The following is a 16,630-nucleotide window of genomic DNA, read 5'->3' as shown; positions in this document are numbered from 1 at the left end:
CAAGTTGTTCATTAACTAAGCTGTTCTTAAACCAAGGTACCACTGTATATCTATAAGCAGTTGCTTGCCTTCATACAAAGTAGGCCTCATAAATGGTTCCAAATTATGCTATAGCAGGCTTCCCCAACCCAGTGCCCTCCCACTGGACTACGGCCCCATCCTCCCTAGCAGCACCACCTTGACTTAGTATTACTTGTGGAAAACACAAAAAGTGTCATGGCTGTTACTTTAATGAGGGACATGAGAGAGATGGAGATTCTGCGAGCGAGTTCAGATGCGGCATGAAGCAGGCACAAAAACTATATAATAAATGCCCTTGTTTTGAGCTGTCAGTTTAATGAGGTAGGGGGGAAATGACAAAAGAGCTTAACTTTTAAAAAGCCAAAACAAGGCAATAAATCTTTATGTTTAGGCATATCTGAAATAATATTGTGGGGGTAATATGCAGCCAATGATTGCAGAGGAAAATTCATAACTAAGGAGGACAACACAGCAGCTTGAACAGGCTCTGAATTTTGAGTGGCTCAGGAAAATGAAATTCAACATTCAGCTGGAGTCAGTTGCAGTCTGTAGCCCATCATAGCCAATCTGTTCCTCATTTTGGTAGAATGATTAGAATCCTCAGGGCCTAACAGAGGATGCTCATACTCACTTGACATAATACAGAAAGAGCAGAAAAACTTTACTATCTGAAAGCCCATTTCCCAGCTATTGATACCATGGGGAAAGATTCCTTAGAGAAGGACATTTACATGGCATTTTTCACAAGTTCTCAAAAGGTTACACAGTTCTCAGTAATGTTTCCAACCCTATAAAGTAGGCCAAGAGTAATTAACAACAGCAACAAATGTTACAAATTGGGGGGTGGAAAGGTTTTGGCTGAGAGAGAATGGTTTGCTTAACTAAGCTGAGCTCACTGACCAGAACCACATTGCAACTAGCCATGCACTGAAATGAGGCATGCGCTTGTTTCGGTGTTTGCCAATCACAAAACAGAACCATTTTTTATTCCCATGTGGCAGGAAACCTCTAGTCTAAAAAGGTTAATTGGTAATAGCAGTGGTGGGACAGAAAACGTAGGTTGAAAATGCCAGTGAGGCACACATTGAAATAATCACAAGCTACCATCTGTCCCAACCCATTAAGGAGAAAATGACAATGGACCTAGACACTAGGTGGTTGGTTGTCTCTCTCTCTTGTACTGGAGGCCTTTAAGCAGAGGCCTGACAACCATCTGTTGGGGGTGAAGCCTCTAACTCGAGGTTTCCTACATCAAACAGGGGATTGGACTACAAGGTCCTCTCCAACTCTATGGTTATATAACCACATGACAGTCATTTTTATTGTGTCCATCAGGAAGTATAAATTAAGTTGCTACAGCAATTCTTGAAGCAGTTTACAAGTCATTTCTGTTCTGCTTTTCCAACAACAAATGTTGGGCTCATAGCAGCTCGCAATAATCACAAAAACATTTTTTTAAAAAACCAAGAAACATTACATTACTTCCCCACGACATGATCCCATGTTGCTGGGAAGTGTGTGAACTAAATAGCCATGTGGAAAAAAGTTGATTGTGCAGGTCTTGATCGATTGAGAAAAACCCTATCCACAAAGTTGTTTGACCCACACACAACCACCAGGAGTGCTTCATGACACCACAGCAAGGTTGTGTGAGATCAAGAAGCCATTCTAAAGGAACAAGTGCTTTAAAAAAAAAACACGGTTTATTGATTACCTTTTTTAAAAAAAAGTGTATTCATTAACTAGAATTGTGCCAAAGCTCTGTGCATATTTAGAAATAGTTCCCATAAAAGTAAGCAAGATAGGCTTCTTAATAAATATGCCTAGGATGGTTGTTCATCCTCCGCCTTAGGTGTTGCTGTCGGATTCTCAGGCCGCAGTCAGAGGTAACTGGCCATTCTCCAGACAATAGGCTTGAGATCCTTGTTGACCTCCCCGTCTGCATCTCCCGGCAGGATACAGGCAAGGTCACCAATCGGCGATCCCACTCAGCGTAAGAGGGACACACCATTCCTCCCTCCTCCCTGTTTCCCTCAGGGAGGGGAAAGAGACAGACAGAAATCTATTTACATGTCTTTATTTCTGTCATTGCAGCAGTACAGAGAAACACGTCTGCACTCTCCAGACTCCAACAGTAGAGAGAGAAACTCCACCCCTGTACTTCCAGTACAGGTCAGATGACACTCTGAGCTAACATCCGGTGCTCAGTACAGTGAATAGACTGCCCCTTTGTTCCAATAGTACAGTCCCAAACATCAACATCCTGTTTTGCATTCCAGACACCTGCAGCTCGCTCTCGCATTGCTGCTTTTTCCTGACAGTTGCTGCTTCCTGGGCAGCTATACAGTGATGCCTTGTTTTGCAACCGGGATCCATTCTGGAGCTCCGGTCACTAGCCGAAAAGGATACGGGGCAAAGCACCACATCTGCGCACAGGCACGGAGCGGTTTGTGCTTCTGCGCATGCGTGAGCCATTCCGATACTTCCAGGTTTGCTGCAGATGTTTGCCAGAATGGACGCTAGACAAGGTGGACGTTCACAAAGGTATTACTGTATGAACAACGTATTTTTGGTCTATAACTAGTTCCTCAAGGTGCCTGTGGTTTAGTGTGACGATCTATTCTGAGAAGAAAGTGATTATGTATATTACCGTGAATTTTTTGTTGTAATTATTTAATGTTGTCCTCCTTTGACAGGCATATTGGGAGACACTATCCGTACCAAGGACTGACGTATCCACTGACTGCATGGATGAAGTAGCAGAACACTTTTCACCCACCTAGAAAGAGAGAAGAGGGGTAAATGGGCAATTTGTCATTCTAATAATTACCTCAAAACCTGATTGCCAAGTTTCTATTTCTACAGAATATATTCAGTTCCTTTCTCGCCATGCTGCAAAACATATCAAGCAAACAGCCCCTTCTGTTTCTCTCATGGAGACAATGTGCTTTTGAACAAACCCACCCATATTCTCACGCCATCTTTCTCTTATTCTGACAGCAACAGTTTCAAACTGTGATGCTCCCAATATAGAATGAACATCACAAACGCCTCTTACTGTCAGCTATATGGGAGATACCAAATGACCGCAGCATCATTTGACCTGTGTCTGAAGGATCCATAATGGGACCCACACCACTGATAGAATTTTCATATTATCTCCCATCATTCCCAGACATGATGCTTTTTATTCAAGTATTGAGTTACCATGGGAACACAGGAACCCGCCTTATATCATCTTAGACCATTAGCTCAGTATTATCTAAACTGACTGGCAGCTGTTGCCCAGGAGTTGTTCCAGGAGATCCCAGGGTTCATACCCAGGGCGTGTAGCCCTTCTCCCAGACGGCAAACTTTACATTTGCCATGAAAAAGTTGTTATGAAAAATGTCTCTATGGTGACCAAATGACCATAAAACACAGACTCTGGAGAAAGATAGGGATAGACCGGAAGGGCGGAGAAACATACAGCCTGTGTGTCCCATTCCCTTCTGGGCAACATTCTCAGGTTCACATATCACTAGTGTGGAGGGTCAGAGACAAAACTGGGCAAAACAATGAATATATATTTTTTAACTTTGTAGTACATTAGGCTGGTTTCTTAATGCAACACACACCTCTCTCTATCCTCCAGCAAGAGTCATTATTAGAGTTCAAGGGCACATTCCAACCAAGCAAAAACACTAAGACAGGATGTAAATCAAGGGCTGGTGAGGGGTGTGGCCTCAGGAAAGAGGGTGTGGCTAGGGAGATCCACACAAAGTGACCTGGAGAGCCACATTTCGCCCCTGAGCCTGAGGCTTACTACCCCTGGGTTAGACTGGCTAAGCCATATTGCCACACATGCTCTGACTAGTATTAAAACTTCTCCACGCCTGTGTTCTTTATCCTAACCAGTACCCAAATGAGGAAAATACATTGCTTCCTCCTTTCCAAAGACCACAGGGACTCCATGTTGAGCTGGTACTGTAACATGGTAAAGTTGTCAACTGAATCCCAGCTGACCAGCAAGAGAATCAAAGAACAAGTGGCTTATACTGTAAGTGGTTTCCTCTTGCGAAAAGCAGAGTTTGACAAAGAATCGATTCTTAAGGTTGCTTGAGAGCACCTAGTACTGCTCCCCTTCTTAATAAATATGATTCACAAAGTCAAATTATAGAACATCTCAGTTTGGGGGGGAAAGCACCCATTCCAGATTGGTTCGTTCTGTATTGACACATTTAAGGACAAAGATGTAGGAAACCACGTATAGCGTGAAAAGCTTTCTTCCATGTCTACGTCAGAGACATGACTATAATATATGGGACAAAAGACTTTTGCCAAATTAGATAAGCCCTTCCGCTAATAAAATTTCATCTAAAAGTTGCCATTATATATGATCCAGTGGAGACTAGAAATTCATTTACTTGTTCAATGGCATTTGTATTGGGATAATTTCTAATAGCAGTAGTAAGAGCGGCTTTCTGGTAATTTTCGCTGTGTGTTTTGAAAGGAGGGAAATTAGTGTGCGTATGTCTGAGCCTGCCTTGGCAAATAGCCCAAAGGGATTCAGTAGGTTGCGACAAAATCATTCAGACTTGATAATAATACAATCTGTGAATTATACTTTAATGGTGGATTTTAAACTGCAGACATCATATCACAGCTAAATAGGCTGCCAGAGACCCAATGCCAGCTAAAGAAATTCAGAAGACAGTAGTGCTGCGTGGGAAATTTCGGAAGTTAAGTCATCTCTTAACTTTGTAAAACTTCCAACTTCTGAGTTCTCTAGTTTCAATGATTTTATGCAAGAGCAGGCTGAAGAATATGTCTATTATGTGCAATTTATGACCTATAGCTTCAGTTTGCCTGGTACAACATGATTAAGTATCAACATGGCCTGGAAAATAATTTAATCACCTTAAACAAGTTCCTTTCAATATAAAACTTATACTGTACTCTCTTGAGATTTTAGTTAATTCCAAGAGCCTGTTTAGACAGAAGATTTTGTAACATATATAATCAGTGATGCTACATTTTTGCAACAAGGAAATTGCCAGTTACACATGCTCCAGTCACTTCCAAATTAGACTAATGTAATGCGTTGTTCATGGGACTGCTTTTGAAAAGTGACCGGAAACTCGAATTGGTGCAAAATGTGGCATGAAGACTTATGACAGGAGCCTGGTCAATTTAGTATATTACACTAATATTCCATCAGTTGCATTCTGCCAGCTTTTGAAGACACAAATAGACTTGAAACAGAAAATTGCCTCCTTGCTGGGACCTGCAGGGGATGGTGAGATCACAAAATTATAGAACTGAAGAGTTCAAAGGAACCCAAAGGCTCATCTAGTCTAAGTCTCTGAAATGCAGGAATCACAGCTAAAGAATCCCTGATAGATACCCATCCAACCTCTGTTCAAAAACCTCCAATGAAGGTGTTATGTTCTGAGCTTGGATCCTAGAATAATAGGCAGGTAGGATCCTAGAATGCAACAACCTGATTGGCCTGCAGGAGCACCCCAATCAGGCCCAGGAGGAAGTTAATTGGCCTATAAGGCCAGTAGGATCCTAGAATGCAACAACCGATTGGCCTGCAGGAGCAGGCCAGTCAGGCTCCATGAGGGAAGCAGAATCAGCCAATCACACGGGACCTATTGTGTAAATAATGTATATAAAGCCAATGTTTTCAGAAGGGGGGGATTCATTTACTGTTTTGACGAGCTGCAATAAAGAGCATGAAATCACTATGCGACTCCAAGTATATTTCAGAAGGAAAGTCCAACACCCTCCAAGCTAGTTTGTTCCACTCTGAAACAGCTCTTACTGTCAGAACGTTCTTACTCATGGTTAGTCAGAATCTCCTTTCTTCTCATTTGAATCCATTGGTCTTACCCTCCACAGGTCTTACCCTGTGAAGCAGCAGAAAGCAAACTAACTCCATCTTCAGCTATGTGAAGATAGCTGTCATATCACCTCTCAGTCTTCTCTTCTCCAGGCTAAACATACCCAACTCCTTCAACCGTTCCTCATGAGGCTTGGTTTCTAGACCCTTGATCATCTTGGTCGCCCCACTCGGAACAGGGGTGGTTGCCCAGTGTCTGATCCTAGCTCTGTGCAGCTTCAACAGAGCAAAATCACAATGGGGCAACCAGGATATTGTGTGGCTGGATGTGAGAGTCAAATGATTTTTTTGTTTTAATGCTATTGCTTAATGTTGCCCAAAATCTGCCACCTGAGATAACCACCTCATTCTGCCTAGTTGTAGCATTAGCTCACTGCCTTGTCCCTCACCTCCTGGCTAATCCTGGCCTTTCCTCCTCTCGCTGGGCTCCCCTGCAGTGGCAGAGTCCACACTCCAGTAGAGTCCATTATTTTGTCACTGACCCTTGTCTAAAATTAGCTGATCATTGTAAAACAAATCTCCACTTCATGTTGCTCCAATTAAATTACAACAAAATTAATTTGAAAAACCCTTAAAAACCAATTAACCTTTATTTCAACTCTTCCTTATTCCTGGAGGCAGCAGAAAATCTGAAAGACCATTCTGGTAGCAAAACGTCATGGGCTGGTTTTAAACATGCTTAAGGCAAGGGCTTCCCTGCCTTCTGTTCAATTTCAGTGTTTGGTGTGTTGTTGTTTTTTTAATTTCATTAAAATTCTTACTGCTTTGATGTGTGTCTTGATTATGAAAAGTTCATTTGAGATGGATTCTAATTAGCCGACTTGTACAGAACGAAGCCAGAGTTGTTCCTACACGGGTAAGCATTTAGAGCATGAAATATTTGCACCTTTTAAGCCATGGGTAGGCAAACTAAGGCCCAGGGGCCAGATCCAGCCCAATCGCCTTCTCAATCCGGCCTGCTGATGGTCTGGGAATCAGCGTGTTTTTACATGAGTAGAATGTGTCCTTTTATTTAAAATGCATCTCTGAGTTATTTGGGGAGCTTGCCTGGTGTTTTTACATGAGTAGAATGTGTCCTTTTATTTAAAATGCATCTCTGAGTTATTTGGGGAGCTTGCCTGGTGTTTTTACATGAGTAGAATGTGTCCTTTTATTTAAAATGCAACTCTGGGTTATTTGTGGGGCATAGGAATTCATTCTTTTTCCCCAAAAAATATAGTCTGGCCCCCCACAAGGTCTGGGGGACAGTGGACCGGCCCCCTGCTGAAAAGGTTTGCTGACCCCTGTTTTAAGCCATAGAGAAAAGGATTGTGTTGCAGCACATAAAGAATTGCATCAGGTCTGAGAGAAGCCACAGCTTGAGGAAGGAAACAGTGGTGTGTGGTGAAATTTTTTGTTGGCGAGCAGTTAGGGACAGAGGCGCCAGCTTGTGAGGGCAATTGGGGAGGCGATATCACAACATCACAATGTTGTACGTGTGAGCATCGAGCCTCCTTCTCTAAGCCAGGCTGAAGCTTCTCAGGCGTCTGACAGAATGCTAGGACCCTACTGCCTCCTTCCCAAAACCAGGACCCAAAACCTTGGACCCCATCACTGCATCGCACCTCCCTCCCTAAACCAGGCAGAAGCTTCCTGGGCTTGGTTGGTCCATTGAAATTAACGCGCCTATGACCAGATTCACACCGTACATTATCCATGGGTCAACTCTGAGTAGAACTAACCATCTCAAATCTTTGACATCTGTCCTGTAGTTTGGGGCATAAGTAGCGCAGTTGGGAGAAATTGCTACCATAAACTTGGAAAGCTCGGTTATTATACATCAAATCCCTTAATTGTTATGCAAATGTATATAATATTACTGACTTAATCTCTCTCTCTCTCTCTCTCTCTCTCTCTCTCTCTGTGTGTGTGTGTGTGTGCACTCACAAACATGCATGCATGCACACACAGAGGGATTTTCATTACCTGTTCCTGCTCCCTGATCTTTTAATCTTTTAGCACAGCCCCTCATGTAAGCCAATACCGAAGCTTAACCTGTATAAATCAACAAATGTATTGACATAAACAGGCATTATCCAAAGTATTGACTATATTCTTTTCTTCAACAAATCCATTGGCGATATTTTTTTTACAAAAAAATAATATAAGCGCTGTACAACGTCCGGTGCCTGAGAGCAATATCGCCATCTGGTGGGCACATGTGGAGTTTGCTAACACAAGACTTGGATTGTCGACTTGATTTTAGACACATGCTTAGGGCTCACCCAAAATAGAATTGTTCCTTCTTAAAGTTTAGCAAATTATCCAGGGTGTGCAACACCTGTACTGAACAGAGCGATCACAATATCCGGAACAAATCAGTCAACTGCAATATCCCAAAGAAATCTGGGCCTTGCAATATCCTGAAGAAATTAGGGAACTGCAGTATATTTTTTTATCTGCTCAGGTGATAGAGACTCGCATCTCAGCAGAGCGTTTAAATTATTGATTATGCCAGATCCATATTTCTTGATCAATTGTCATTCCCTGGCTCTGCACTCATAAGAACTAATTCTAGCATTCTCCAACTATGAGCCACCCAGGTTCTGTGAACAAAAAGACTGAAGTGATACTATACATTAACAGCTTGTTCACACTTAACGGTGCTGCCACTGTTCTCTCCATGTAATTATCCTCTGACTTGCTCACACCCACAATCTCTTAAAGCACGGCATTCACATTTGTAGCTGGACAGCCTTGCAATCCCTCCTGTGGTCATGATGGCACTTGCTGAGCTTGCCATGATGGCAGCAATTGCTCCTGCTTTTTATGCCCATTCTTTGGGCATTGTAATTGACATGGGATGAGGACTACACATAAGGAGTTCCAATAGCAGGGCTGTCCTAATTCCTATTAAGCAATTACTTTCTTCAATATAGCCACAGAGCTGCATTAGGCTTAAATGAATAAGAACAGTGTCTTGCTTGTGGTGGGGGCCGCTGTTCTGGGCAGGGGGGGTGAGGAAGTAAGTCGCAAACTCAGCTGGGCAGATACAATTAGTGGTGTGGTTCTCTGGCTTGTGGCATGAAGCACATTACTAAAGTTATAGGGAAAACGACAGTGCTATAATGTTCAAGGCGGATTGGAGAGTTAACGTTGTGCTCACACACAAACTGAAAGTTCCTGCATTGAAAGCATTCTGCAACAGAGCAATATTACGGTGGGGTGTGTGGTTGGGTGGACAGGGGGGTCTTTGAGAAGCTACCACCATGTCCTCTGTTCTGTCGGCTAGCTGTGACCTGGCCCCCTCAAATATTTTAGGGGAGGGGGTGAAGGGACCTTGGCCCCTAGGAGTTGGCTCCTATGTCTTCAGTCCCGCTTTGAGGGATATGTCAGCAGAATGAAGGGGTTTAGGATCCATGACCGACCTCCCTACATGAAAGGCAGGGTAGAAAGGGTCTCCCAGTGTGGTGTGGAGAGCCAGTGTGGTGTAGTAGTTAAGATTCGTAATCTGGGGAACCGGGTTCACGTCTCCGCTCCTCCACATGCAGCTGCTGGGTGACCTTGGGCTAGTCACACTTCTCTGAAGTCTCTCAGCCTCACTCACCTCGCAGAGTGTTTGTTGTGGGGGAGGAAGGGAAAGGAGAATGATAGCCACTTTGAGACTCCTTCAGGTAGTGATAAAGCGGGATATCAAATCCAAACTCTTCCTCTTCTTCTTCCCAGGCTGAGAGACTTGGAGAAGAAGTGGGCTCCCAGGTGGGAAATGGGAGAGTCCACTTCTCTGTATGTGGATAAATGACAGAAAATGTGTTTTTTGAAAAGAAAAAAGATACATCACCTGGTCTCGGTGGCAGCAGCCCCTAACCCACCCAAAATCTGACCAACTCAGAGTTCAGCATTTGGTAATTACATGTGCACCACCATGTACTTTGCCATAGATTATTTATTGATTGTTTAAATTTGTATGCTGCTTTTCCATACAAATACACTCCAAGATCATCACAGCTGGATATCAGGGAAATTATGGAGGTGGGTAGTCAGAAGGGTAGAGAAGATCATGTGTACCAGCACTGACTCTAGGCCATTATCTGTTTGCTTCATGTTTCTCAGGGGGCTTCCACAGAGAAGGAAAACAACCCCAAGCCATGTTTTAGCAGGAGAATAAATTAGGTAAGCCAAGTCCGGCTGTGATCCAACAAGCAAGTTAAGTACCTTGGATTTCAGCCACTTTGGATTCAGTGAAGCCAGCCTTCAAATCCATTTAAACCTAAGTATTCTGGCCTGATCATCCATTACAGGTATTTGTGGTTTTACTTTTCCAACATGTTGCCCAGCCTGTTGATTTCACACTGAGTCCACTTTACTTACAAGCCGATATTTCTCTGAATCCACCGGCCTTCCTGCCTCCAGGCAGGCTGTCAGCCACGAGACGTCCAGGATCCTGAATCTCACACTGTCCTCCACCTTCTGCGCTTGTAGCCATTTCAAGATCTCAGCGCAAGAATTATTCTCAGTCACAATGTGTGTGACAGAATCACTAGGAAAGAAACAAATATAAAGAAAAAAGTGTTTCTCCCAGTTATCAGGCATAACCTGGAATTTTGCTGTTCACAAAATGAACAGGGGGAAGTGATTTGACACCACGATGCTTTCGATGATACCTTCAGACTGGACTGTCCTCTGACGCTCAGTATCAATTGATGCCCTTAAGGCACATGTTTTTCCCCCACCATTGCCTGCAGCACTGAAAACATTTGGCCTGCCCACATGCTGTTGCAATGAAGAGCCTCCTTAAGGTTATCTGACAGCCTTGAGAATTAACGGTGCGCCTGTTCATTGACTTGGAGCTTCATAACAGTTAAGAGACAGTTGGGCTAAACCCTTCAAGCAGTGCTACTGCTGGTATGTCTCAATAAGCTGTCTGTACTTGAGCTTCTACATATGGCAGCTGAAAACCAGCACAAGCCTTGTGCCTGATGCCCACAGGCTTGTGATCTTCAATATACCAGTCCTCTGGTTTAATCCAAGCAGAGCAGGGACTGCATAGTGACTATACCTTTAAGGGACATTTGAAGCACATTCTGTCCCTCAATGAATTCTGAGCACTGTGGTTTGTTAAGGGTTTCTGGGAATCATAACTCCGTGAGGTATAAACTACAGGGCCCAGAATTCATTGAGGAGGAAATGTGCTTCAAATGTCCTTTTCAATGGATAGCGTGCTAAGCCGTTTAAGACACTTACCAAAACTTGTTTCTAAAATTACCGCCCAAATAGGATAGCACCTTCTCGCATAATTTCATGTGGCATAAGCCATATGTGAAATATATGGTGAGTCATTAATTTACCAGATGGAAGCAAGAGCCAATCAATCAAATTTAGCTGCAGTGGCACAGTGACTTGACTTGTCACAGCAGCTAACAACCAGCCAACGCCTTCCAGAGAATGTTGGAATATGTTGCAGAGCAGAAAAATTAACAATTATTAGTCTTTATTACATTTCTGCATTCGCTGCAGCCTCCAGACAGTCTTCAAGGGCAGCCCCACATAAAGTGCATTGCAGTAGTTCAGACGAAAGTCACTACGGCATAGATTACTAAGCCCTGGCTGCCCCGGTCCAGGAACTGTAGCTGTAGCTGCCAAAGCAGTCTAGTATGACCATAAACACCTCTAGGCATAGAAGCCACCTGGGACTCCAGTGACACGACTGGAATCCAAGAGAACCCGCAGGCTGTGAACCTGTTATTTCAGAAGGATTTCAACTGCTCCCAGAACAGGTTGTCTACCAAATTCCCAGATACAGGAACTGTCCATCTACAGCAATGTTTGCCTTATCAGGATTCAGCGTCAGTACATTGGTCCTCGTGCACTGTGTCACTGATTTCAGGCACCTCCTGATTCAGATGGAATGGAGAGACAGAGCTGTACTAATGACCTGGTGCTCCAAAAAGCCAAAGAGCAGTTCCCAGTAGTTGCATACAAATACTGAATAACATGCCTGGAGTGCTCTGGTCCATGGGGTCATGAAGAGTCGGACACGACTAAACGACTAAACAACAACAACTGAATAACATTAAGCAACTGAATGGATAATTGCAGCCAGGACCCCACAGGACAAAAGCCACAGAGCTGAACAACCACCCCCTAGTATGACCTTGCAGGTAGGAGTGAAACCATCACAATACAACCAACTATTGCCTTTGCCACTACACCATGTGCCTGAGCTGGGTCAATACTCACCACTATGTTCCTATAACTGACTTCAGAGGAACAGGATTCATTGTCACAGACACAGAAAACTTGGTTTGCAGTGCAAACTGCAGGCTGCAGCAGGGAGGCGGGTAGGATTAAGTTCTCTACCCAGCTTGCTGGGAGCCCAGTCCAGTTATCAGGGCAACTGGGGAGAGAGGGATGGTGCACTCAAGGGCAGAACTACACAGTGAAGGTCATGTGCAGTTTGACCCTAATACATCTTGAAATGCCAGTTCTGAAATTCCACTAGTCAGGCATATTATAGAAGGGAGGATCCAAAGAATTGCCATCCTGCTTCTGCTTTGGATTATAAATTGTTTTAATTGCTTGTTTTATTGCATTTTCCCATTGATGTTGTAAGCTCAGTTTTTTTGCTGGAAAGATGGGATATTGTTTCCTAAGTTAAAAACATATCTGAGTAATCAGATTCACTGTGCATCAATGTTCTTATCAACACAGAGCTAGGTTCTGCCTTGTTGTCTCAACAACAACAAATTTCAGTTAGAGATGTTTAACTTCTGCTTCCTGTGGTTTATATCCCTTTATATAAAATGTGCATATTTAATGTATATGTATAAAGCTGACGATCTGGGAACGTTGCCATTTTTGCACTCACAAACAGCAGCAGCTCAGCCAACAGTGCCACAGTTTCCTCTGATACTTTTACAGCTGCATCATCTTCTTGGCAAAAAAAAAATGTAAGAAGTGTGGGATTTCCACAGATATTGTTGACAATATTTTAAAATTGACAGTTAAATGGTCTTGGCTGAAGTGAATTCAGAACGGATGCAGGAAAACAAAGCGATGCATTCCATTTCCTCACTAACAATATGAAGCATATTTGCAAGATTTTGTTTCTCCACCTTTTCCTTGCTCCAAAGGCATTACTCTGCCATCACACACACACAAGTGTCTTTCCTAGCCTGGAAATGCCAAGGATTAAATAACTTAATGGAGCCTCCAGGAACCACCCCAGCCCCCATTAACATAGGCTTGCTTTGAATTCTGTATCTTGGTCACACTAGAGCAGGTATGGGAAGCTGTGGCTCTCTAGATGTTGTTGGCCTACAATTCCCATCATCCCTGATCCTTGGCTGTGTTGGCTTCGGATGATGGTAGTCCAACATATGGAACATACATTTCACCATCCCTGCACATTCTTTTACATGTGCAATTGGTATTTGTTAGGAAATAAGGTACAGTGTTACCTCAGGTTAAGTACTTAATTCATTCCAGAGGTCCGTTCTTAACCTAAAACTGTTCTTAACCTGAAGCACCACTTTAGCTCATTGGGCCTCCTGCTGCTGCCGTGCCGCTGGAGCACGATTTCTGTTCTCATCCTAAAGCAAAGTTCTTAACCTGAAGCACTATTTTTGGGTTAGCAGAGTCTGTAACCTGAAGCATATGTAACTTGAGGTACCACTGTACAAGCATGTTTGATTAAATTTCATCATACCATCATGTTAGGTCAGGAACCATTGTCGGTATGGAAAGAGATCAGAAAGCCATTGCGAGATGAATTAGATGCACTCCTAATATTCTACTTGACTTGAGAGATTCTATTTGAAAGAATTAAGAGCAAAAGTGATTAGCAATTTTGCTACACTGGTGCCCTAAAGCATGGGAATGACAAAAAAGGTCAGACAACTGGGACAACTGGTCGGAAAATCATTAGTCACCAGCCACATGATGGCAAAGAATGCACACAGCCTGTTGTGGATGCCATTGACCATGATGTACCAGAAGAGAAAAAGAAGCATGTCTGTGTTTACTCAAAAGACACAGGAAGAGGCCTTTATTTGCAATACTCTGTTCAGCCCGGATCAGAAAAGATTTAAAAATAACGACAGAATGGAAATCTGTTCAACTCCAAAGCACATCAGCCTCTTAAAAGGTGCATTTGAAAGAACTGCCTATTCAGACTCTAGCAGAAAGGGAGATAAAAGATTTTATGAGTGAACTCTACAAATACATTTAGGTACAGGGTTTAGGGATGTGTCGGCACATAACAAACGGAGGAAGATAAAGTGTGAGTGTGTGTGTGTGTGTGTGTGTGTGTGTGTGTGTGTGTGTGTTCAGGCTGGTGATCTGAAAATTGTTTAGAAACCAATTTATTCCTTTATCATTAAAAGAATGAAATGTCTGAATAGTCTTCTGAGAAGCAGTAATGTAAAATGAAGGATTCTTGTTTCTTCAGAACTGATACAGTAACTTGTCTCAGGAGGATTTCCGAATCTGAAGCCACTATCACTGTGGTTCCCACATTTTCCTATAATTTTTCTAAATGGCCCAGAGGTCCATTGAGGGGGGGAAAGGTGGGATCTCAGTCAGAAGAGTATGAGACCCTTAATCTCAGGGTTGTTGGTTCAAACCCCATGTTGGGCAAGATCCCTGCGTTGCAGATGTCCTTCTGCTCCCTTCCAACTCTACAATTCTATGATTCTATGCTGAAAGCTAGGAAGAAGACTCACATGAAGGTCATCTGGACAAGGGCTGAAGCTCAGTGGCACTACATGCTTTGCATGCAGAGGGTATCAGCTTTAATCCCCAGCATCTTGATCACCTGAAACTCAGGAAAGCCGCTGCCAGCCAGTGTTGACAATACTGGGCTAGATGGACCAATGGTATGATCCTGTAGGGTGCAGTTTCCTATGTTCCTAAGGGATGCTAGTTTCTTGCAGCAGTCAAGAATTGTAGCCTATGCACAGAATACACCTCTGTTGAACTAAAGTGCATTTGAACATTCATTACCTTGAAGCTATATAGACATCAAACTAAATATGTAACTCGAATGCTAAGTGAAGTTTCACAGAAATGTTGCTAAACAGCCCACTTATTCCACTTATTATTCAGTTCATATCTCTTTGCTTCGTTATCTTCCTGTCAATTTCCAAAACTTTTAAGCGACAGAAAAATTACTAAAAGACAGCTACAGAATATCTAAGCACATCCTTGCAAACCAAGGCTGCAATTCCATATCCCTACTTACCTGGGAGAAATTACTTCTGAGTAGACATGCATAGGACTGCACTGTCAGCAAAAGATGTTAAGCTCCAAGCCTACATACAAAAGAATCTAATGAATGGTGAGGGTGGAGTGGTGGTTTTTTCCCCCATACCTTAGCTCATTTTCTACCCTGAAGCCTTTTCTTCTTGCTAAATCCATCAGGAATGTCCTTCTGCTCATTCCCATCTTCTTCTCAACAATAAAAATGATTACGTCATTGAACTGTATTTTGTAGCTGCTCACAGGAGCTGAAAGTTGCGTCCCTTTCCACTTCTTCCTCATGGGAATAAGGCCTGTAGCTCTGATCGTATTCATGACACAATGCAGACTTTGTCTTGTTTGTCTAAACCAACGCTTCACTTAGAAAAACCAGCTTGCACTCAGTCTGTCTGCCCAGCCAACAGGCAGCTTTTGATGGCACCATCCAGTGATGTCATTTTGCTCTATTTCTCTTCCAGGCTCACAAGCTCAAAGCTATATGGGAGTAAACACACCAGGCTTTTTTCAGGCTCTGTGTGATTCACGCAACTTTTACAACTTTCTCTAAAGTCAGAAAGCAGAAAAGGTAGTGCAGTTGTCACTCCCAATTCTGTTTGAAAAATCTGTCCAAGAAGATAGTGAAGCAGCTTCAGAAAACTTTGGTTTCAGCTGGTTTTAAAATAAGAATATCATCAGTACAGTGAAATGGTAATGCTAGGTTTCTTTCTCTTAAGCTAGGAGTGTGCCCCAACCACACGACTCAGATCAGATTGCAGCTTGGTGCTTCAGAAAACAGTCTGACTCAGTCTGAAACAAAACAAAAAAATTCCTTCCAGTAGCACCTTAAAGACCAACTAAGTTAGTTCTTGGTATGAGCTTTCGTGTGCAAGCACACTTCTTCAGATACTGGTCTTTAAGGTGCTACTGGAAGGAATTTTTTTGTTTTGACTATGGCAGACCAACACGGCTACCTATCTTAGAAACACTTTGCAGGCTGCACAATTTGGCTCGGGATCTGTGGCAGAGTCAACTTCAGGAAAAACAAAGCAATTCCCCCTCTCCATTCACTATTGGGAAATTTAAAAAATAGCCACAGATTTTGTGTGCAAGATTTACAATTAATTGGAGGAGATCAGAACTGAAACACATTTGTTTTTCTCTTCCAAAGCACTGAGACTGAAACTTGGTAAAATCCTATCCTCTGATTGCAAGCTTGATCTAGCCACCAACAACAGAGTTCTCCTTACTCTCTCTCCTGCCACAGGGTTCTGCTTTATCTAACCCCTCACAGACATCTCCCAATCCTGGTGTTTTCCATTTAGCAGTATGTAGTACTGGGTGGTCCAATGTGTGGCCCACAATTGTGTTCTCAGTAAAATCATGGTTCCATCCTGACACATTTTGCATTGCACTACCTTGGATGTCGCTAGTCAATTCACAACCCAAGAGCAATCAACTCTTCTCAAGAGGCCAAATACAGTCTACAGATTCATGATTTAGTACCAT

The 16,630-nt window shown here is 42.9% G+C and overlaps 1 protein-coding gene across 1 annotated transcript in view; it reads right to left on the bottom strand.

Annotated features, from left to right (window-relative positions):
- Nucleotides 1–15,460, bottom strand: part of DNTT (DNA nucleotidylexotransferase) — a gene marked incomplete at its 5' end in the record, with an annotated part of 92,703 nt that extends 77,243 nt beyond the window's left edge. Inside the window, 3 exons of the mRNA XM_083505333.1 lie at nucleotides 2,672–2,800; nucleotides 10,259–10,427; nucleotides 15,258–15,460. Coding sequence (XP_083361459.1) covers nucleotides 2,672–2,800; nucleotides 10,259–10,427; nucleotides 15,258–15,460 — 501 coding nt within the window. The remainder of the gene's footprint in view (nucleotides 1–2,671; nucleotides 2,801–10,258; nucleotides 10,428–15,257) is intronic.
- Between the last annotated feature and the right edge of the window lie 1,170 nt (nucleotides 15,461–16,630).

The sequence above is a fragment of the Podarcis liolepis genome, assembly GCF_965112155.1.
Source record: "Podarcis liolepis genome assembly, chromosome: 5".
NCBI classification, from domain to species: Eukaryota; Metazoa; Chordata; class Lepidosauria; order Squamata; family Lacertidae; genus Podarcis; species Podarcis liolepis.
The sequence above is the reverse complement of the archived record's forward strand: the minus strand, read 5'-3'. Positions and strand labels throughout refer to the sequence as shown.